This window comes from Orycteropus afer, unplaced genomic scaffold (assembly GCF_000298275.1).
Source record: "Orycteropus afer afer isolate SDZICR_OR568_19922 unplaced genomic scaffold, OryAfe1.0 scaffold00068, whole genome shotgun sequence".
NCBI classification, from domain to species: Eukaryota; Metazoa; Chordata; class Mammalia; order Tubulidentata; family Orycteropodidae; genus Orycteropus; species Orycteropus afer.
In genome coordinates, this window is record NW_006921655.1 from 8,765,393 (window position 1) to 8,790,720 (window position 25,328).

A 25,328-nucleotide genomic window follows, 5' to 3' on the forward strand; every position below is an offset into this window, starting at 1 on the left:
CAGCTCAGCCCACCTTTCTCTTCACCTTCTCCGTTTGTTCCCCAGCCTCCGTGCACAGTCCGTGCAGTCCCTGGCTAGCCGGGTGATTTTTAGGTTAATTCTTAAGTCCTACCACCACAGGAATCTGCAAGAGTACTGTCTCTTTAAATATCCAAAATAGCCAATCTGCTTTTTTTTTTTTTTTTCTGCATATATCTTTTTTTAACAACATAAATGGTGACTATACACATGGCCCTTACCAGATGGAATACAGGCATGAAATTGACTACATCTGTAGAAAGAGATGATGGAGAAGCTCCATATCATCAGGCAGAACAAGGCCAGGGGCCAGCTTTGTAATAGACTATCAATTGCTCCTATACAAGTTTAAGCATAAGCTGAAGGAAACTAAGTCCACAAGAGCCAATATTTGACTTTGAGTATATCCCACCTGAATATAGAGGCCATCTGAAGAATAGATTTGATGCATTGAACATCAGTGACCGAACATCAGAAAATTTATGGGATGACATCAAGGACGTCATACATGAAGAATGTAAAACATCACTGAAAAGACAGGAAAGGAAGAGAAGACCAAAATGAATGTCAGAAGAAACTCTGAAACTTGCTCTTGAGTATAGAGTAGTTAAAGTGAATGGAAGAAATGATGAAGTAAAAGAGCTGAAAAGAAGATCTCAAAGGGCAGTTTGAGAGGAGAAATAAAGTATTTTAATGAAATATGCAAAGACCAGTTTGAAAAGCAAAGGGGAAGAACAAGTGTGGCATTTTTCAAGCTGAAAGAAATGAAGAAAAAATTCAAGCCTCAAGTTCCAATATTGAAGGACTGTTTGGGCAAAATATTGGATGATGCTGGAATCATCAAAGGAAGATGGAAGGAATACACAGAGTCACAGTACCAAAAAGACTTGGTCATCATTCAACCATTTCAGGAGGTAGCATATGATTGAGAACTGATGGTACTGAAGGAAGAAATCCAACCTGCACTGAAGGAACTGATGAAGAACAAGGCTCTAGGAATCGATTGAATATCCATTCTAGTGTTTCAACAAATGGATGCAGTGCTAGAGGCACTCACTCATTTGTGCCAAAATATTGGAAAAGATCCATATTTTCAAAGAAAGGCCATTCAACACAATGTAAAAGTATCGAACAATATCATTAATCTCACCCGCAAGAAAGATTTTGCTGAAGATAATTCTCAAACAGTTGCAGCAGTACATCAGCTGGGGACTACCAGAAATTCAAGCCAGATTCAGCAGAAGGCGAGGAATGAGGGGTTTCATTACTAATGTAAGATGGATCTTGGATGAAAGCAGAGAATACCAGAAAAAATGTTTACCTGTGTTTCATTGACTATGCAAAAGCATTCGACTTTGTAAATCATCATAAATTATGGATAACGTGAAGAATGGAAATTCTAGAACACTTAATTGTGCCCGTGAGGACTTGTACATAGACCAAGATACAGTTGTTCAAACAAAACAAGAGGATACTATGTGGTTTAACATCAGGAAAGATGTGCCATCACAGTTGTATCTTTTCATCATACTTAGTCTGTATGCTGAGTAAATAATCTGAGAAGCTGGGCTATATGAAGAAGAACATGGCATCAGGAGTGGAGGAAGACTTAAAAAAAAAACCTGTCATATGCAGATGACAGAGCCTTGCTTGCTGAAAATGAAGACTTGAAGCACTTACTGATGAAAATCACAGACAACAGCTTTCAGTATGGGTTACACCTCACCATAAAGAAAACAAAAATCCTTGCAATTGGACCAATAAGCAGCATCATGATAAATGGAGAAAAAAATTGAAGTTGTCAAGGATTTCATGTTACTTGTATCCACAATCATTGCCTATGGCAGCAACAGTCAAGAAATTAAATGACCTATCACATTGGGCATATTTGCTGCAAAAGACATCTTTAAAGTGTTTTAGAGCAAAGATGTCTCTTTGAAGACTAAGATGCGCCTGACCTAAGGCATGTATTTTCAGTGGCCTCATATGCATGCAAGAGGTAGACAGTGAATAAGGAAAATCAAGGAAGAATTGATGTATTTGAATTGTGGTGTTGGCCCAGAATATTGAATGTACCATGGACTGCTAGAAAAACAAACAGATCTGTCTTGGAGGAAGTACAGCTGGAATGCTTCTTAGAAGTGAGAATTGGCAGGTATCAGAAGGGACCAGTCTCTGGAGAAGGATTTTATGCTTGGTGAAGTAAAGGGTCAGCAGAAAAGGTGAAGACCCTCCACGAGATGGATTGACACAGTGACTGCAATGACAGACTCAATCATAGCGATGATTATGAGGATGGCACAGGACCAGGCAGTGTTTCATTCAGTTGTACTTAGGGTCGCTGTGAGTTAAAACTAACTCAGTGACACCTAACAACAACATGTATTTAGTCTGAAGAGAAGGTAGAAGATTACTGGGCCAAGGAGAATGGAGATTTTTATAGCAGTACAAAAGATTTGAAAGGCTGCTAATACTTTCCATGACATCAGACAGTTGTAAAAGTGCAATGGTCAATATATAGTGAAACAAGTTTTGGTTTGGTATCAGAAAATCGGTTGCCCCAGGCCCTTTTATGTTCCCAATCACTGAATTTTCTCAAGTCTATGCCACATGCCCCTTGCTCTTTCCCTGTACAATACTACTCCCCTGTGCTGTAATAGTAGAAATAATGGGAAGTCATAGAGTTTGTCTGGCTGTCTACTGAAGTTGTTTTTTAGGGAGTGCAAAATCCTTCTCTAATGGTTTCTGGCTCCACTCTCAAAAATTTGGGTAATATGTCACTGTCTGTAATTCTGTACAGAAAATTTTAGACATTATTAGATCAAGGACTGGATACGCTACTGCAATAAGTATATAGCCTCCAATAGTGACCGCTTTCAAGGAGACAACCTTTATTCAAATATGTAAAGATCAGTCTCACTACTTTGTCACTTGTTAGTTTTCATGAAATGCTGATGCTTACACAGAGCACAGTGATGAGAAATTAACACTCAGTTGTGGCTTTCAGGTTCCATTTGATTGGTAAAAATTTATTATATGTTTACTTTGCCATCGTCTGTCTCTTGTTTCCTTCTTGATTTGGAAGTTCATTTTCCTCCTCTACTGTTACTCTTCATTTTGCCCACAGTGATATTATTATTAATTATTTTAAATTTCAAGGTGATCTGTACTTCTGGAAAAAATAACCCAGTTTTATGGAAGAAACGAGAAATTGTCCCTGAAACTTTTTTTTCATTACTTAGCAAGTTTTACAGTTAATGACAAAAGTTTCTCTTGTGGCCTCTCCTCCCAAAGACTATGCTTATTTATTTTCCCCAGTGGTCTCATGTGACCTTGTTAAAAGCCTCATGTAATCCTCAAATAAATTACATTTACTGGTTTACTTCTATCTAGTATTTTATTGACATTTCCAGATAAGTTTAATAGGATGGAGAGAACAGTGTTCTCTTTATAGACTCAGTGGGTGATTTGACCTTCACAGGTTAACCTTATTCTGATGTTGAAGGAAGCTATTCTTAATTAGACTCAATCAGTTTCCGCATTATCACCAAGAGAACCTCTGGTCTGTAATTCTATAAATCTTTTTTTTTCTTTCCTAAAGAAAAGCTTCATATTAGCAAAATCGCAATATTTGGAAACAGTCGCTGGTTTTCTGGATACATTGCATACCCTCATCTGTACCTCAGCCATTTCACACTTTATTTCCTTCTGAAGCTCTCAGATGAATACCATCTGGTCATGGTAATTTATTGCTGTGGAATTTCTCAAGTTGCTGTATTATTTCCTCCTAGGAGATTGCTCTGTGCTACTGTCCCACTGATTTCCTCAGAAAGTGCCCTTGGAATAGTCGTTTCCCCACTATACCTTACAGCAAAGGTCGATGCAAAATAAAGCTAAATTAAACATCCATGCTATTTCTCATCATCTTACGTGCTGCCCTCATTGTCTGCAGAGGAGAAGCTCAGTAGTTACTCAAGCCACTCATGTTGGCTGTTTAGTCTTCATCTTTGATCTTTTTATTTTTCAGATTCCCCCTTCTTTGACAATGCTTTTGGAATTTGATTCAGAAAAAAAAAAAAAAAAAGGGGTTAGTTGGGAAGAAACAAAAAAATAGGGGGAAAAGGGAAAAAAAAAAAAAAAAAAAAAACCCTTAATTTTTAGAAGATGTTCCTGGATACATTCAACCTGTCTATAAATGTCTCCTTAGAATTATTTTCTAGTTTTTTTTTTAACCACCTACAGATTTTTTTTCTTCTCTTTTGACCATTCAAATAGTGCACAATGTATATGTCTCTCATAGCCAATGTCTTTATCTGTCTTCCAAGGAGCCTAGATGATTTTAAAATTGTTTATTTGCCTCTTGGTGGACTGCTAAAATTTTGTTTAGTTTTTCCTTCAGTCTTTCAACATACACTTTTTAAATTCACATTTTTTGGGGGGGTGAATTAAGAAGAGATGCTCATACTAATTAGAACATGAGCTTTAATTGTGCAGCCTTCCCAACTGGCAAGTTCAACTCCTATGCAAACTCACCTATGGTAATTCCTGTATGTTACATTAATCTGTTTCATGTTTTATAACTGCCCAAATAAACCAAGATAAAGTATATTAATTATTGCTTCTACTTACTGTTCTCCTCCATCATTCATTTGGCTAATAATGGACATAATTAAAGTCATTTATTGCAGTAGCCTTCCTAGAAAAGAATCTTGAACAGTAAAGGTTAAAATCAATTTGCATTATTCCTTCTTGCTGTAGTGTCTAAGGCATTTGACTGCTAATTAGAAGGTTGGTGGTTCAAACCCACCAGCCACTCTGCAGAAGGAAGACTAGGCAGTCTACTTCCGTAAAGATTTACTGCCTTGGAAATCCAATGGGGTTTGCTATGAGTCAGAATCGACTTCATGGCATTGAGTTTGGTTTGGGTTTTGGTATTCTGTAGTTAACATTGTTTATACCTGAACTTTGTACAAATAATTATTTTACTTAAAAAAAAAGGTTACTTAATATTCTTTCAAGGAGCCCTAGTGGTGCAGTAGTTAACCACTCAGCTGCTAATCAAAAGGTCAGCAGTTCAAACCTACCAGCTGCTCTGTGGGAGAAAGATGTGGCAGTCTGCTTTGTAAACATTACATCCTTGAAAGCCCTATGGGATTGTTCTCTCTGTCCTATAAGGTCACTATGAGTTGGGAGCAACGTTTTTTTGTTTTTGCTTTTTTTGTACTGTACTTTCAGGTATAGTTAATTGTGATTAAAATATATTTTTACCTTTATACAAAGTACTTTAACATAGAATTCTTAAACTTAGAACTCAAGTATTAAAACATCAAAAGCTAAGACTTTAAATTTCTAAAATGGGTTATAAATTACCTGTTTAATATTTTCAATATAAGAAAAAAATCAAGGTTTAAATATTAAATCTGAATATATATGATAAAATCTAAAATTTCAAGGACAAATGTTACTGTTCACACAGCCACCATCTCTGAGTTAGGGTAGTCATTTGCTGGTCTGAAAAAAATTCTGACTTTGTTAATTTTATTGTTGGCATATCTTTTCTTTCTTTTGGTAGGGCATATTCTTCAAAAAATAGGTTAGGCCTATGCTGGTATGCATATGTTCTTGGAATAGATTGAATTCTGGTTCATTCCAAAGCTACTTTGTAGATATATATCCATTACCTTCCAAGAAATACCACATTATAATGCTAAAATTTTCTTTCTACCTATATCTTAACCTCTGATAGCATAGTGGCTAAGGCATTTGACTGCTAACCAGAAGGCTGGCGGTTCAAACCCACCAGCCACTCCTCAGAAGGAAGATGGGGCAATCTACTTCCGTAGTGATACTGCCTCAGAAACCCAAGGAGGGGTCGCTATGAGTCGGGTCCGACTCGATGGCACACAACAACAACAATATCTTAACCAATGACTCCAAATCCTTCTACTCTTTAAAAGTAAAAAATAAAAATACATAAAGTGCCATATTCACAAATAAATAAAATAATATCCTACTTTAACCCATGTTATTACAAAAGAGAAGGAGCTCTGGTGGTATAGTGGTTAAAGCACTCAACTGCTAACCAATAGGTCAGCAGTTCAAACCCACCATCCATTCCACAGGAGAAAGATGAGGCAGTCTGCTTCTATAAAGTTTTATAGCCTTGGAAATCCTATGGGGCAGTTCTGCTCTGTCATGTAGGGTTGCTATGAATCAGAATCAACTCAACAGCAATGGGTTTAATAGTCAGTGTTGGCAAAAATAAAGAGCTCTGGTGGTACAGTCGTTAAAGCATTCAGCTGCTAGCCTGAAGATTGGCAGTTTGAACCCACCAGCCACTCTGCTGGAAAAAGATGAGTCAGTCTGCTTTTGTGGATATTTACAGTTTTGGAAACCGAATGGGGCAGTCCTACTCTGTCTTATAGGGTCGGTCGCTATGAGTCAGAATCGACTTGATGACAATAGGTTTGGTGTTGATTACAAAAGATAACTCTGTAATAATATTTACAGCTGTGTCAGGCATTATACACTCAAATAGCTTTCATGATAATATGTAATAATTAACTGAAAACTCCTTCTGAAAAGGTAAATCCACAAAATATTTTACTATTTATCTACTTAGTAGTGAGATTATTTAATGAATATACAGTCCAATAAGATATTTATGTGTACTACTATAGAAATACCATCTCGGAAACCCAAGGAGGGGTTGCTATGAGTTGGAAATGACTCGATGGCAGTGAGTTTGGTTTAGTCTTTTAATACCAATATTATTCCATATGTGGCATGGCTAGGAAATCAGGTGTTCTAATCTTAACTGAGTAATCAACATTTATGTATAAAAGCTACTTGAAGCAAGGATATGTTACAAAGTTTGTAATATTGCCCTCTGACAGATTCTTTCTGATAAGTACTATTGTATTGGTTAATGTGTCAATCATCATATGTTTTTAGAACTTACCAATCACTGAGCGTAATTTTCACAATAATAATGATTCAGTCTCTCTGTATTTCAAAAGCCACCTCAATAAAAATAGTTAGGCCTGTCTAAAGGTCCCTGGGTGACACAAGTGGTTTGCACTTGACTGCTAACCAGAAGGCTGGTGGTTCAAACCCACCAGTCACTCCTCAGAAGGAAGGTTGGGCAATCTACTTCTGTAGTGATACTGCCTCAGAAATCCAAGAAGGGGTCACTATGAGTTGGATCCGACTCCATGGCAATATTAGTATTAAAAAATGCAAGTCAAATTTGCATAAATGTACATAGGCCAGGGTCAGTTTAAACTTATATATGAACCAGGTGAGGGGTTGCATGTCATAATGCAAGGTCAACAAGTTGAGAAGTGCAAATGCCATGTTTCCCCCACAGAGTCTGTAAGGTTTGGTCTAGGAACAACTGGGTGAGGAATCCATCGTGGTCTACATGGGTCAGTGTTAAAGCCAGGAATGCACCAAAGGAGTAAGTTGCCCAAAATGTGCTGAACTTGAAAATCAGCTAACTTTGGCTTTTGGATAATCAGATGCACAAACTGATTAGGAAAGATTGAAATGTGTCCAAATAGGTGAACAGAACTTTGTGAGCAAGTTCTAGTGTTATAACAAGGTAATGCAAATAAGTCAACCAAAAAATAAATAAATAAATAGAAACAGAAACATGAAGAGGATTCCAAGAATGAGAACAAGAGAGCCATAAATGGAATGAAATGTGGGGAAGAAGAAAAGGAAGTGAATAAAGGGAGTCAGAATAAGTACATAAGAACTTAAGAGTGATTTCCTGTGCAATTAGAGGAATTACATCTCACTCTTACTTTTAGTTCTCACAGATCAAAAGTGTGAGCTGGAATCAGAGTTCTCCCTGTATTTCCTTTGCTAGCTAATTATTCTTTCACAGGAGAACAGTCATAGTACAGCATCTCCTTTGAATATTATTCTATCTTCACTCTAGCAGAATTTAATTGATGTGTGGGTATGTGAATAGTATTCTTTCCCACTTTTAATCCCGGTGTTTTCTTCTTCCTTTACTTCAGTAAACTTTTCAGTGTAGTTTGGAATAAAAATTCACGGCCATTGAGTCGATTGTGACTCATAGCAACCCCTATAGGGTTTCCAAGGCTGTAAATCTTTACAGAAGTAGATTGCCTCATCTTCCTCCCACAGAGCAGCTGGTGGGTTTGAACCACTGACCTTCTGGTTAGCAGCCAAATGCCTTAAGTCCAAACTTAAGGGAATGGAAGAAAAGGAGAAAATTAGATGTCTGTGCTTATCTTGCCCAGAAATATGATTGAAAGATTTTAAAATAGAAAAGTGGTCCGATCAGATTTGCATTTTGGACAGCTCGTTCTGATTACAGTGTCCATTAAAATTTGATGTTTCTCAGTACTTCTGTATTTTCTCTTCTCACTTTACATATTCTTCTTAAGTGATTTCATCTCATGGCTTCTATTTCTGTATTAGTATCTGCAGTCTAGACCTCTTTGCTGGACTCTAACCCAATATGCCTAACTGCCAATTGGATATATCTTCTCAGTGATTCACAGGAACCTCACACATGTCTAAAATTGAATTCACCCTTTATTTTTCTTCCCAGACTTTCTTCTGTTCAGGTGTTCTACATCTGAAGTACATGGTACCACCATCTTTTAATTTACCCAAGCCAAAATTCTGAAAATCATCTCTGCCTTTTGCCTTTCTTACATGCTCCACATTCAATTTATAAGCAAGTCCTATAATCCTGTCCACAACACGCTGTGTTCAAATCTGTTCTCTTCATTCTACCCCATTTCCTTGTCTCATACATCATCTCTCATCTGGACTATTTATTCATTTCTTTATTCACCTTCCTACCTTCAATCTTGTTCTCTTCCAAGGAGGTAGACTCCAACTAGAGTAATATTTCTAAAAGACAACTTGGATCTTGTCATTCCTCAGCTTAGAATTTCTCTCTCTGCTCTGTGACCTTACTTTCAAGTATAAACTCAGTAAAATAGAGCACACGTCCTGCAGAATATAGCCTTTGTCCATTTTTTTTTAGTCTCGACTTTCACTTCTTCAAATGCTCTGTACTCTTACTGCGTTTCTTTCCAGTACTCATCATATTAAAAACCAACACTAAAGATTAAAAAAGATTTTTCTAAATAAACATTTTAAATCCTCCTTTTAAAAAATTACCTTTGTTTTTCAAGCATCTTTCACTTTTTATTTCTTCTCTATATTTAAAACTGTGTAGCATTTTTAAAGATAGAAAAGAAACCATATAGCTATCACCAGCAGGTATTGATTATCATTAATTGCTTAATTATACTTGGTATGATTTATTGGTCATGCATTTCATGGATGCCATAGATATTAAAAGTGAATTCAGAAAGTATCTGAGTCTACTAAATATTACTTACAGTCAAAGTAAAATAACCAGTTTCAAGATTTTAGAAGCTACATTCTAAGACAAGTCCTAATTCAGTCTCTAATATGGGTGAGCATTGCTGGTCTAAATGTAAATATGGAAACTCTGGAACTTGAAATAAGTTCACCAGATAGTCACTTCAACTATGTGAGCATGTTTTTACTTTGTTGTTGTTGTTATGTGCTGTCGAGTCAGACGACTCATAGCGACCCCTCCTTGGGTTTCCGAGGCAGTATCACTACGGAAGTAGATTGTCCCATCTTCCTTCCGAGGAGTGACTGGTGGGTTTGAACCACAAGCCTTCTGGTTAGCAGTCAAATGCCTTAGGCACTATGCTACTTTTGTTGTTGTTATGTGCCGTGGAGTCGGACCCGACTCATAGTGACCCCTCCTTGGGTTTCCGAGGCAGTATCACTACAGAAGTAGATTGTGCCATCTTCCTTCCGAGTAGTGGCTGGTGGATTTGAACCATCAGCCTTCTGGTTAGCAGTCAAGTGCCTTAGGCACTACGCTATTCTTTCTTAATTTGTTATTCCTTTTAACACAGATTTTGCCATCTCATTATAAAATGCTAAAATTATACAACACTGGTGAGCTTAACTTAAGTCTAGGAACAAATAAAAGTTACATTTATCAATGAAACCATTTGAGTGTTTAAAACAGTATCACTGCGTTCCAGTGGCTAGTGAGACTGTTACTTATAGATGATTATCAGAGTGTTTTTAGTGGTTTTTATTTTTGTCTTTTGTTTTTCTCTTGTGAAGATAAATGGGATACTCCATTTATGTCTGCAGTGGGTTTATGAAGAATTATAGGCAGACTAGAAATTGCTTCTCAGAGTGATTATACCTTTTCTAATATTACCTACTGATTTTACAGTAAAAATCTAAGTTACAAAAGTTGATGTAATTATTCATTTTTCTTGACTTTGTTAAAAATATTAGCCTTATCAAACATTTTGTGATATTTCATTCATCATATATTAGTCTGTCTGAAAAAAGAAACTTCCACTTGCTTTCATCATAGTTAGCTAATATGCTGACTGATATAATTCATTTGAGAAGTTGAAAAATGCGTTGAAAATAATGGGGCATAACATTGTAGAGTTAACATTTATTCATAGATGATGCAATTAAATAAAACAGGCATTAACTTCAAGGTCAGTCAGTAAAGTAATAAAATTGAATATTTTAATTGAATTGTAATTGCTTCCCATTGATACATGCAAGTAAAGTAATACATGTCAGATCTGCAAATTATGGTTCTTCTTCCTAATTAATTTCTTAATTCTGCTTGGAGTTATCCAGTGCCTAGGTCTTGTGGGTTTATTCATCCACTCGGCTTCCATCAAGGAATATCTATAAGATACAGATAGTTGTCAGGGTTTACAGTAAATTTTTTTCTGCACTTTGGAGAAGAACTTGTTAGTAACTTAAAGTAATTTATACAAGTATTTGAATTTACTCTAAATATAACATTGTTCTGAGTCCTATGGATTATAATCATCTTCTTTATTAATATTGATGTTACTTAATGTTGATATTTATATCAACATCAATAAATGTAACCATGTCAGTGATTATAAAGATTTTCATAGGGCAGATAGATACCATTGAGACTCATATTCCACAGCTGACTGGTTCAGGAGGTAAATTGAACTGACGATTAGGGTTTTGGTATAGCACAATTTATGTCCATTCATGACCCAGGCTTCACTGGAAAAGAGACACCTAAATTGAATGAAGCTAAAAAAGAAACATCTTTTTCAAGGTCTAGGATAAATTAAAGCTTTTAGATAGAGTTGAATTGCATTCAAAAAGCCCATGAGCCATTGTGACTTTTTCATAGCCTTTTCATAGCCCCTTGAAGGACTTTAATGTAATGCACTTTTATATAAAATAAAATGAGAATGATGACATTACAAAGATTAGGAGGGAGATTTTCAAATTATGCTGAAATTGTATTGAATCTAGACACTGAGGCTTATTTAAAGAAAGAAATTGTGCATATTGGAGTGGCTGCATTTTCCCGTTAAATGACTACTGTTTAAAAAATTGAAAATAGAATGAATGTATAAGATGGATTTAAAATTACTGAGGTATTGTTATATATTCTCATACTTTAAAATGGTTCTGTGTAATAGAATCATTTGGGAGCAAATATATTGGTATATTAGTATCATTCTTTAGTGTGCTTGGAAATGTAAGTGGAATCTTGTTGGTAAAACAAGTAAGTTAAAATAAGAAGTTATTTTTGTTATCTAAGGTTTATATTAAATTTTAACTCAAGCATATCTCGTTATTTTAAATGTTTCTCTATGAACCCTGTAAAGCATAAAAATTAAAAAATCATAAGTCCAACAATAGATATATTCCTGTTAATCTGATCTTGACCTTCTATTCTCAATTATAAAGGATCACGGATGTCAGACTTTTCAGTGCATTATTAGAAAATACCAAAATCAAAATACATTACATCAAAAGACTAAAATGTTAGAACTTCATAATTATTGAATAGCTGACATTTTTTTCATGTTAAAGTGATATATTTTTCCAGACCTTTATTTTTAAATTATTTTAATAATTGTCTTGTTCCATTAAGAGAAATGTAAGTAAATATTATAAAGGCTGTACATACAATATCAATTTGTTTCTAATGAGGTAACTTGTGCAAAAAAATATGTGGAAGTGTAAGAATTCAATTATTCGATTAAATATTCAATTATTCAGTATATTTATAAAAATAACTTAAAAAGAGTTTTCATTTGCATGTTGTTTAATGTTTATGGAATCATCAATATTCTTAGCATTCAAAAGTTGCTCAGGAAAAGTTCTGTATCCAAATATATTCTAGTGTAGGATGAATCATTTTCCTACTACATCCCTAATATCATCTCATGTATAATAATCTCTGAAGATTTAGAAGAGATGTCAGAGATCAAGACGACATTAGGCCATTGCTGTCTCAAGGGCAGTGGCTGGAATTGCAAGGGGCCTCAGATCTTATCCAATAAAATATTTTATAAAAACAATCTTAAATGCATGTCATATGACAGTGATCATAAGGTCCCCAGTGACTTGTCACTTTCTAATGAACAGGAAAATTGAAACAAAAACGTACTGTATTTGGACAGAGTAACTAGCAAGGCATCGAGAAAAGGACCTGAATAGTCACTGTAATCAAGTACAGCAGAACATCTTAACTGGACGTAAGAATATACTCTATATTGTGTTCATTTAAAGCTGAAAGGTGCCTTCAGAAGAACATGTAGGCTATTGCATTGACTCTAGACAAGGAGTTTAACTATTAAAACTTGGGCGTTTTTGGGAAGAGAATTATAGTCTATTTAAATAGTATCCTATTGTTATATAAGAACTCCTAAGTCATTATTCATGCCAAAGAAGCCTACCTAAATCATCAAATAAAACCTATGATAGATTTAAAATGTTACAAAGTTGTTTATTTCTCAGGTAATGCCATTCTCTTGGTTATATATATCTGTTGACATCATCTGTTGTTTTGTGTATGTGAAATGTTGTTACTGATCAGTCTGCTTTATGTGAAATGTTTAAAGCATCAGACCCATGAATCATAATAGCTTATACCACCCTCACTAAACTTGGAGCAGACCCCATTACCAAACCTATAAAATCCCACACATGCAGTTTATTTCATTATTAACTCTGAGAGAAAAGAAATGTGGTGCTTTTATTTTAACTACTTTATAGTTTTAAAATAAATTTCTACTGTAGTGAAATGGTCTATTGTGTGTTTCAGGGAACTATTTTAAAATATGCCTTAATATTTTAAATTTTGACTTACTTCCATTATTCCAGCTTCATAGAAGTTTCATTGCTTAGCCCAGGAATTATTAAGTTGAAAATATTTTTAAGAATAGAGAAAAATATTTCAATGAACAGCTTATGTTTACCACAGTATACCTATGTGATGATTGGAGATGTGTGTGGAAAAATTATATCCAATGTGGCTTATATTTACATATTTTGCTTACTTTCCTATCTAAAGACAAGTTAAATTCCTTTATCCACCACAGAAATGCAGTCATCTCTGAAATGAGAAATAAGAGCTATTTTCTATATTTCACCAGTTTAGAAGTGGGGCCTGATGAATCTAAGACAAATTAAAAGACTGCAGGAAAAGTGGAAGGACCACCAGTTTGATCTTCTGTTACCTGACTTTGTAAAACCAAATGCTCTTAGGTTCTCCTTCATGCTTTTTATACAGGCATCTATTTACTTCCACAACTTTACTTAAAATGTAAACATGAATTCTTAGATTCAATCATGAAAGACTTTTAAAATTATTTTAATGATATGTATCCTAGTTGCCGAGTGCTGAGTATGATATGAATATGTTGTGTGACAACATATATGAGAATCAAGGAATTGGAAGGCTTAAAAATGACTTGTATATGCATGCTTTAAATTTTCCAAACTTCTATCCCAAACCCATAGCAATGGTAGAGGAATATATGAGGGAAAAAATTGAAATAAATAGCTGTGTTAGAAAGCATTGCAAACATCTCTATGAACTAGAACAGTAAGCAACACTAAAGCTGTGGACCTGTAATACAGGAATCAGGAACAGGTAAAGGCAATTGTAAAATTCTCCTATGGGGAAAGAGACACTAAAAGTGCTCCACCTAAGAAAGAACGTGAGACTATGAGACATAAAGAAAAACATAACATCCAATTTTTTAGGAAGCAACCAAATCAGAAAGAAAAAAAAAAATCACCAAACTAAAATAGCAGGGTGATGCAAAAAATAACTTATTAGAAATTTGGAAATGAAACATATGGTCATTAAAAAAAATTGGTGGTCAGAATAAACTCTGTTGTTGTTATGTGCCATTGAATCAGACCCAACTCATAGGGACCCCTCCTTGGGTTTCCGAGGCGGTATCACTACAGAAGTAGATTGCCCATCCTTCCTTCCGAGGAGTGGCTGGTGGGTTTGAACTACCAGCCTTCTGGTTAGCAGTCAAGTGCCTTAGGCACTATGCTACCAGAGCTCCTGGAATAAACTCTAGATGAGCCAGATCAAAAAGGGAATTGGTGAAGTGGAAAGTAATTCACCCAAAAGGCAACAAAGAGAGGAAAAAAAGAAAAATTGAGAGAGCAGTTAGGAAATATGGAGGATAGACTGAGAAATTGGAATATTTATGTAATATATATTCCAGAAAGAAAATAACAGAAGACAGAAGAACAATATTCAAAGATACAATGGCTGAAATTTTTCTACATTTAAAGAAAGGCATAAGGCTTTGGATTTAAAGTGTGTTTTAGATGCTATACAGAATAAATAAAAATACATATGTACATGTATTAAAATTGTGTAATGTCACAGGTGAATTGATATATGTACAGTTTTTGTTGTTAGTTGCCATCAAGTCAGCTCTGACTCATGGTAACCCCATGTGCAAAATAATAAAACATTGCTCAGTCCTGCACCATCTTTATGATAGTTGGTTAGATCAAATCCATAGTTGTGGCTACTATATTTTCTATAGTATTTACTATATTTTCAGTGCCTTCCAACTGAATGGGCTCGTCTTCCAGCACTATATCAACAGTATTCTGTTGTGATCCATAGAGATTTCATTGGCTGATTTTCAGTGATCACCAAGTCTTTCTTCCTAGTCTCTCTTACTCTGAAAGCTTTGCTGACCTGTCAACCATGGATGACCCAGCTAGTATTTGAAATACTGGTGGCATAGCTTCTAGTACACAAGCCACTATAATACAACATACTGACATATGAGTACTAGATATACAGTATACAATACAGAAAATAAAAATTCCTTATGTGGTAACTACTGGTGAAAAGAAATAATATATTACAACTAAATATTGTGAATGGTGAGAGTGAATTAAAGATAATTCCAGATATATAAAAACTAGGAGTTTACCACTCATAGATCTTAAGGGAAAGAATAAAGCATGGACTTAGTCAGTAAAAGGTTATTTCCAGGAACAACAAATGAGAAACATTGGTAAGGAGACAAAAGCAAAACACATTGTCGTGGAGTCAATTCCAACTCATAGCAGCCAATAACAGGCATTGTAAGATATGTTGGTATGCATTTTTTTTTTTCTGAAAATAATAGAATTAAAATTTTACACAATAGTAGCAACATGGTGGACCTTCTTTAGTGGCTGGTTAAAACATGCTCACTTTTGGTCAGAAGGGGACTAAAGATGCTTAATATATTTAGACTTGAAAATTAGGGTTTTCAGTGTATTAAGAAAATTACAAGTGATTACTGAAAGGATAGAAATTCAACTTACAGCTTCGATTCAGCAAAGTAAAAAAAGTAAACAATAATCTTTTTCAATCCAGTGTGAAGTAGAAAAGAAAAAGCTGTAAAATGTATTATGATAGTAATAAGATGATAAAAACAGGTTCAGACCAATAAGTAATGAAAATAAATGTAAAAGTATATTTACTTATATTTAGGAGACTGTATCAAACAAACAAATCCGATATGAATAATTTACAAAAGACATCTAAAACAAAAGTACATGGAAAATTTGAGAATACATAATAGAAAATTACTAAACAAAAAAAAAGCTGGCATTGTTTAAGACAAAGTCCTTTATGAAGATGAAATGGTCACTATGTTTTGATAAAATGATAAGAATAATTCCATCAAGAAGTTTCAGGGACATGAATTTGTATACACATAGCAACGTAACTCTTAAATATCTAAAGTAAAACTGACAGAATAATGAGAAGAAATGATCAAAACCAAAATTATAATGGCAGATTTTACCACTTTAAATTAAAAACTGATGGTTCATGAGTACAACGTATTGCTTAAACTGTAAAAGATTTGAATAGCAGAATTAACAAATGTGATCATGATTTTGTGTGGTTAGGTATTGTTGTTGTTGTTGTTATGTGCCGTCGAGTCGGCCCCGACTCATAGCGACCCCTCCTTGGGTTTCCGAGGCAGTATCACTACGGAAGTAGGATTGCCCAACCTTCCTTCCGAGGAGTGGCTGGTGGGTTTGAACCACCAGCCGTCTGGTTAGCAGGCAAGTGTCTTAGCCACTATGCTACCAGATAGTTTAATTTCACACACAAATAGTACATTTATAAATGTTGAGTATATTCTAGGACACAAAGGAACTTCACCAAATTTCCAAGAATTGTCACTCTAAAGACTTGAGCCTTTGACCAATGCAAATAAATTAGGAAACAACAAAAAGGTAGTAAAAATAAATAAGTATATTTTGAAACGTACAAGTTCAACCCTATATGACTCAGGAAAAGGCAAAAGAGTGAAAATTGGATGACATGTGCCACCTTTCAAATCTGAGATGCCTCTAAAGTGATACTTAAGTTCTTTTATTTAAAAAATTATATATATGTAAATGAAGTATCTATATCAAAAAGCTAGAAATAAATTATTTAATAAGCACAAACAAAGCAGAAGGAAGAAAAGAAATGGTAAAAGTAAGAGTGAAAGTCATGAAATTGAAAAGTGGGAGGAAACACATTGAAAAGTCTGACTCATTAATGACACTCCAATATACCAAGTATCTGGCAAAATCTATCAAGAGTAGAAGAGCAGTCACCAATAAAATATGCTGCTCTAAGCAAATTCATAAAACAAATGGCAAACCCTAGAAAAAGCATATGTGATAAACCAAACAATAATGGCCTTGGCCTTGGTTTAGAAGTGTTTCTGTATTAATGAAAAGAAATGATTATAATCTATTAGAAAAAATGGGCAAAAGATACAAACAGTTCACAGAAAATAAGTTGCAAATATGACTGTAAATTTCTGGCTAATAAAGAGTAAACCTTAATCATAAAGAATTTAAAATAAAACTACCAGTGAGATAAGTATCAATTTCTCTCTGTCAGAATTGCAAAAGTCTTAAATTTAGTAATGAACAGTACGAAGAGCTCTGATAGTGCAGTGGTTAAGCACTGAGCTACTGATAGAAAGGTTTGAACTCACCAGCTGCTCCACAGGAGGAAGATGTGGCAGTCTGCTTCCCTAAAGATTACAGCCTTGGAAACTATGTGGCAGTTCTACTCTGTCCTATAGGGTTGCTATGAGGCAGGATCAACTCAATAGCAATGGGTTTAATATCCAGTATTAGCAAAGGTAAGAAGCTCTGGTGGTGCAGTGGTTAATGCATTCAGCTTCTAGCCAAAAGGTTCACAGTTTGAACCCACCAGCCACTCTGTGGGGAAAAGATAAGGTAGTCTGCTTCTGTAAAGATTTATAACTTTGGAAACCCTATAGGGCAGTTCTACTGTGCCCTATCGGGTTGCTGTGAGTCAGAATTGACTTGAAGGCAGTGGCTTTGGTTTTTGGTTTATTAGCAAAGATGTTGGGAAACACATCTTAGTAGATTTGAACAACCCAGAAAAGAAAGAATGTAGTATGATAGTTGAAAGCATAGACTCCACAGACAGACTACCTGATTTTGAATCTGGATTCTAGCTCTTAAGAGTGGGTGACATTGAATAGTCTATTAATCTCTCTCTGCGTCAATTTATTCATCTGTTAAACAGCAGCAATGATAGTATCCACTCAGTGGATTATTATGAGAATTCAATTAGTATTTGTAAAGCATTTATAATACTATCTTGCACACGTTGTTGTTGTTGTTGATATGTACCGTCCAGTCGGCCCCGACTCATAGCGACCCCTCCTTGGGTTTCCGAGGCAGTATCACTACGGAAGTAGATTGCCCAACCTTCCTTCCGAGGTCTTGGTGTAGTAAGTACTTTATAAGTGTTTCTTTAAAAAATAATTTTGCAAGGAAAAATCATTTGTAACAGTCATTATGTTAACTAGCCCACTTTCTGTTCCTGATCTAAGCAACAGATAAAAGATAAAAATAATTATAGCACTAGAAATTGCAACTTCTGGAGTTACAAATTGTGGTAAGAGCCCCTCTGTTGCCAACTAACCACCTCTAGGGTGTAGATTAAAACATGTTTAGTACAGTGGTTGGTATAGTGGACAGCAAAAATGAGAACAATCTTCAATGGCATGGGTTAATGTGACACAGTAGCCACAACAGTGTGTTCAAACATACCAACAATCATGAAAATGGCACAGGACCAGGCAACGTTTCTTTTTATTATTCATAAGATCACCATGAGTCAAAGGCTACATCACTAACACGAACAAATGCTAAAATATATGAAAAGAAGTTGTAGATAGCATAACACAAGCATTACAGATGTATGAAAACTTTGTTTTGGCAGAAGTGGCAGATTCTTAAGTAGGAACGGGATTTCATAAACAGTCCTAATTATATGTAAATCTGAAATAAAATTGTAACACTATTATGCACGATAACTGAAAGTAAATTCTAGGTGGATTAAGATCTAAATATAAATAGTACATTTTTAAAAATTTGAAAAGAAAATATAAGAGACTAACATTATGACCTTGGGACAGGAAAGGGTTTATTAAGAAAAATCAAAAAAATAATTCTAACTACTGTAAAATTAATAACATGTTTATCTAAAGACCCGCAACCTCCCCTGAACCCCTGTAAAAGAGTGTAAAGACAAACCACTGATGACAGATGGTGTAGTGCCTGAGACATTTGACTGCTAACTAGAAGAGTGGAAGTTCAAATCCACCAGCCACTCCTCCAAGGAAGACTGGGCGATCTACTTCCGTAGTGATACCATCTCGGAATCGAGGAGGGGTCGCTATGATTAGGGAAGATTATTTACAATACTGATGAAGATTATTATTCATATCATATTGAGAACTTCAAATCATAAAAAAAGAGAAAATTCAACATTAAATTAGGCGAATGCTATTAATCATCATTTCACAGAAATGAAAACCTGAATGAATAGGTGGGAAAATGTTTTTAAAATGCTTCCTCCTACTGGTAATCAGAGAAATGGATATTAAAACAAGTATGCAAAACAATTTCATACGTATCAGATTAACAAGGGGCTGCAACAGTGGGCTCAAGTAGAGCAAGGATTATGAGAATGATGCGGGATCAGGCAGTGTTTCATTCTGTTGTACATGGGATCACAAGGAGTCAGCCAACTTGACAGCGTGCAACAACGTAACTAACGGAATGACAAAGATAAGAAAAACTGGCAGCATTACATTATTTTCACATTATGTGAAATGAGAATTGTAATTCCATTAGGGTGGAAGCATAAGTTTGTAATACTTTTTTGTGGAGAAGTTTGGCAATAGCTAATAAATTTGAAAAATTATTTATATATACATATATGAAGAAACATTGATTAAGGTTCAATATGTTGTAGAATTCTATTGTGTCTGTAGTGTTTTATTTCTTACAGAAAATATGGCAATATGTTCATGCTTGTTAAATTTGGGAGATAATTACATGGGTGTTTGTTTTAAAGTATTTGATTTATTTATTCATTTTTAAAAATTGTATTCCAAAGTGGTTGACAGGAATAAAATAACTGGACAGAGTCAAAAATAGTTCATGTACGTGTTCCCCCAGTCCATTTAAATTTTAATTTTAGTAAATATAACAGGAGAATAAGATTGGCATAGAAGGCACTGACTCATTTAATCAACCTAGCTCTGCTAGTCTAAGTTTTTGCCTAGGGTTTGATCTACTTTAGTATCAGTGACAATAGAACCCTGAATCTTCACTTTCTTTTTATTACTCTGATATAATATGTTTCCAAAAAGGGCAGCCAACTGGAAGCTGAAAACTATTTAGTTTGTGTCATTCATAAACTGAATTGTTTAAACCAGTAACAAAAATAACTATATATGAAGCTACGCCAATTCATGTATATATGAATGCAAATATCTAAAATTGAATTCATCCATTTCTTAGTTGACTTTAGCAGATTTTCCTCTGAGTGATTAGTCTTGGTGTGCAGAAAGAGTTTGTCTACCTCTACCTCATAACCTACATAAAGAACTATTGGGTCAACTGAATATAACTATCAAGAAATTATCCGTATACTATTGGCACAATAATGATTTTTCAGAACTCTCTCTTATCTTTACCTAGAAAGCACATTGTTGTACAAATGGTAATCCAAATGAAATTTAAAGTAAAGATAAGTGTTATTTAATTGATAATGGAATTATTTGTTTTCCGTATGTTGCTGTTAAGTGAATTAATTATATGGACTTAACAGTCTATCACTCTTATAATCTCTACTCTTACTAAGTAAGAAGTCTCAAGTTTAGATGACACAGAGAAATTGGAAAATCTACACTGTTGTCCATTAGTAAAATAATAATAATTTTAAAACCAAGATTTAAATCTCATATCTTTGAAGTGATGTTTTATTATTATTATTATTATCATCATCATAATTATTCAAAAAAGAGAAGAGAACTGAAACAATGTGTCTGAGAGTCAACACAGTGCAGTTGAAATGGATATTATTTTTCAGGAGCAAGAAAATCAGTTACCCAAGGGTCATTAGCAAAGTCCATGTTATTTTTGGATCAAAGAAAATTAAAATATACACACACTGGTTTCCTAGGTAAGGAGGGGGAAAGAGGAGGTGACTGTGTCCTTAAACTTCCAGTCTGGGATGTTTCTAAAAAAATTAACCTTTCTTGGCAGGTTTAGATCCAGATAAGCATCTTGGAAAAACCTTGGATCAGATGGAGCCTTATCTCTTAGAGGTAAGAATTTACACTAGTTCTCAAAATATAGAGATCCAAAGAAGGAAAAGATAATAATATGATGATAATAAAATCAACTTTATTTTACCAAAAATCAGCCAATTTCATAATACATTTTTATGAAAAAATTAAACTTCCAATAGATATGAAAATATGTTTTATATTATAAAAATTATTGCCAACTTTTCAAACTGAATATAAAGGTAAAAGAGCTATACCTAAAAGGAAATTTTTCTGTCAGAAATTTTACTTTTATTGAAATGGACATTGTATGCTATCAAAAAAGTACTATCTGGTTGTCTCTGTGATCAGATGCTTTGTCACCAGAAATGTGAATGGAAAAACTTCCTTCAGAGATGAATTCTCTTTTACCAATCAGAAAATTAATTTACAGAATGGTAAAGAGACTATCCCAGAGATTCAAATTACAATGCTTAACCCTTAGCAATGTCAAAATCTGGAATGTGCCTAAACATTAAAGTAATATTCAGTTATTTTCAGTTAGTCTTTTTTATAAACGATATTGTGTTTAATTAGATTTTTAAGACAAATGTTATGATTAGTATGCTGATGCCTTATGAACTAGATTAATATATTATTAAAGTTTAATATTCCACAATAAAAATGGAAAAAAGGAAGTCACCCTACTTCTATGAAAGAACCCACCTCCTCTAATAAGTCATCATTTCCCCATCTGGTACTCTTAATTCATCAACATTGTCTCCAGGCATCGTTAATACCATCACTATGATATAAACTATTAGCAGTTACAGTCCTCACTAACTTTATGGGCTTCACATTTTCTTTCAGGGTTGTTTCTAATTGATTATATTATGATTTATCAATATATATCGAATGTCTAGGAAGCCATGAAATATTAATTCCTTCTTTCATTAAGCATTATTAAGCACCTAATATGTGCTAGGCAGATAGTTAACATTAAAAAGAAAAAAAAATGAAATGATGATATAATTATGACAAGTTATATTTGGTTTCTAGATCATTTGGTGTCATTCATTTAAGAATATCTATGGGGTAAAGGAGGAGCTCTCGTGGCATAGAATTTGAGTGCTAACCAGAGGGCTGGCGGTTCAAACCCACCAGCCAATCCTCGGAAGGAAGATTAGGCAATCTACTTCCACAGTGATACCACCTCAGAAACCCAAGGAGGGGTCGCTATGAGTAGGATCTGACTCGATGACAATGAGTATGGGAACAGCTTTACATGTTCCTCTGTTAGGCCACTTCTCTCCAGTTCTTTGTTTTCTGGCTGCCATCACATCTATGTTCACGTATAGTCACTACCTTCAAACTAAATTTAGCTTCTATCAAAATAATGTAAAGGACAAATACTGTATTAGTCCATTATTGTAAAAGTCAAGGAAACATTTATCTATGGAAGGACGTTTTCTTTGTTGGTTACCAGGGGTGGGAAGGGAGGGGAGAGAACACTGTTAGATAGATAGAGATAAGTATTGATTTGGTTGAAGAGAAGGGCAGTGTACCAAATGTGAGTGATCAATATAGTGACTTTGAGGAAGAGAAAGACATAGAGAGGTACGTGGGAAGTACAGACAACAAAGATGACAACAAACCCTTTTGCGCATATAGTATGGCGTTGTCAGTGAAGGCAAACATGGGTATATGGGTGGACAGATGGGTGGACAGGCTGAACTATTAGGTATGTCTATGAAGTGGGGAGTGTACCCAAGAACATGTATAGGGTTGGCAGACAATGGTCCTATTACTTTATGTGTATGATCTGAATTCCCAGGTGTATAGTGGAGCTGAAAAGGGGCAAGGTTTTAGTCACTGCTTCATCACAATCAGCTACCCAGAGGGACCAAGTAGTTGAACCTGTGGGCTTGGGACCATAGTCACAGAGGACATCAAGCTCAATTGGCATAACATACGACATGAAATATTGTTCCACCTCCTACTTTCACGAGTAGTGATTGGGTCTTAAAAGCTTGCAAGCTGCCATCTAGATGCAACGATGGGTCTCTCCACGTCCAGAGCAAAGAAGAATGAAGAAAACCAAAAATTCATGGAAACAATTAGTCCTAGCAACTGGTACACCATCTGATCTGCACCCTATATGACTATGAGACCAGAAGAACTAGATGGTGCCCGGCTACTACGGTCAACCACTTGGAAGAGGATCTATGTAGGAGATCCTTGATAGAGAGGGAGAACAATGTGGAACAAAACTCAAAATCATTTGGAGAAAAAAAAAGGGGGGAGACCAGGTTTGCTGGTCCGATAGAACCTAGTGGAACCACTGAGACTATGGCCCCTAGCTGCCCTTCAGGTCTGGAATTGAACCCACACCTGTGGCTTCCAGCCAAACAATAGACAGGCATATGAATTGAACATTTATTTACCTGAGGTAGATACCCTCCTTGGAGAGAACAAGCATGGGAGAAAGAAGGGCTGCTTATGCACAGGGAGACAGCTCAGGGGGCAGGAGTGCATGGAGAGATGGACATAGGGAAGAGGTAACTATCGGGAGGAAGTAGGAGGGGAGATGTTGTATTGTGGTACATTGTGGTCAATGTCATGAGACAAAGTGTATGTGAACAGCTGTATGGAAAGTGAACTTGCTCTGTAAATTTTCACCCAAATCACAATAAAATAAAAAAAAATAAATAATGTAGATAAGGAATGAAACTAAATTTATGAGAAGTGGAAGAAAAAGAACTTCGGAAATGAAGGAATGTGACTTTGACAAAAAAGCTTCTTCTAAGCTGCCTCTGAAATTTGAAGTGAGGTGTTCAAATATCAAGCATGTGCAAATTCTTTGTAGAAAAAGCAAGTAGGACTTTGGGGATTGTCAGGATGTTGGTTATAAGTTAACGTGGATATTATCTTAGGACACTTAATCACAAAAATGCTGGAATCACTAGATTCAACCTCATTTAGTTCCTCAACATGGCCTGGCAATCTTATATTTCCCTTAAAAAGTCTTTCTTTATTCTCTGTTATGGCTATTTCATTCCTTCTCTGCTCTCCTTTTATCTCCAGTCACTTCACCTTCTACTCACTTTGAGTAGATGACTTTTCTTCTTCTTCCTAGAGAAAATAGAAGCTATTATACATTACATCTTTCTTCCCCTAGCACCACACCTACAAACTTACATGTGCCCACACCTTTTTGCTTTCTGTAACAATGGGAGAAGTGTCTTTTCTCATGTCTCTGGCTAATCTCCCTCCTCTTCCCTAGATCTCATCCCTCCGTGCATTTTCAGAGACCTCACTATCATCCCACCCCTTCCAATATCTTCAGCTTCTCTCTATTTATTGTCTATTTCACATCAATTTTGAAACATGTCCAAGTTCTCTCAACCTAAACATCCTGATCCTTCACCCTGACTCTGTCTAGCTCACTCTCTTTGTTTCAAAACTGAATATATATATATATATATGTGTGTGTGTGTGTGTGTGTGTGTGTGTGTGTGTATATATATATATAGTCTTATCTGTATTCCTTACCTGTGCTTCTTCATGTCGCAGATGCTTCATGTACCTGGAATCTGACTTCCGCCTCCATCTCTACATGGCTTCAGCTCTGAGATCACCTTCAGTCTTCATTATACCACACCCAATAGACAGCTTTTCCTCCTTACTTGTCATGGTTATAAATATTCCTCCCTCCTTAAAACACTTCTGTTGGTGTTCATGATTCTGTTCTTTCCTAAGCTTTCTTCTTTGCTTCTGGTCACTCAATTTTCATCTTTTTTTGCCAGTTCCTAGTCTACGTTTTCTTGTCCACCTACAGACTTTTTCTGCATGATCTCAATCACTCACATGGTTTTAATTATTGGTTTAATTCTGATGACTCCCAAATCTTTCTAACTCTGATTTCTCCACTAAGCTCCAGTGCCCAAAGGCACCACAAAACTAAATCTCTACAAACTTGATTGTGGCTTTTGTATCCATTGCTCTGTGCCATCTCCTTGTTTCAGGTGTCTGTCACAGCAAGCCTAAAGCATTAGTGACATCTTCAGATTTGCCTCTACCTTCTATTTTATTTCCCAAAGAGTTAATTTGTTTACTGCCTCAAGATAATTGTTCATATATATATTATTCTCTAATTGTGTCACTCACTTCAAAACTTTAAATGAGTCCCCATTGCCTACAGGATGAAATCCAAAATTGTTACACTTCTTTCCCTATCATATTCTAGCCCTTGAACAAGTCTTACCTGCTTCATCTCCAGAATATATTCTAATTCCAAGCACTGCTGACTGTCTCCAC

The 25,328-nt window shown here is 35.3% G+C and overlaps 1 protein-coding gene across 1 annotated transcript in view; it reads left to right on the top strand.

The window, feature by feature from the left end:
* DPH6 (diphthamine biosynthesis 6) overlaps positions 1 to 25,328 on the top strand; it is a 239,484-nt gene that overhangs the window by 174,066 nt on the left and 40,090 nt on the right. The window contains exon 6 of the mRNA XM_007940474.2: positions 21,010 to 21,071. Coding sequence (XP_007938665.1) covers positions 21,010 to 21,071 — 62 coding nt within the window. The remainder of the gene's footprint in view (positions 1 to 21,009; positions 21,072 to 25,328) is intronic.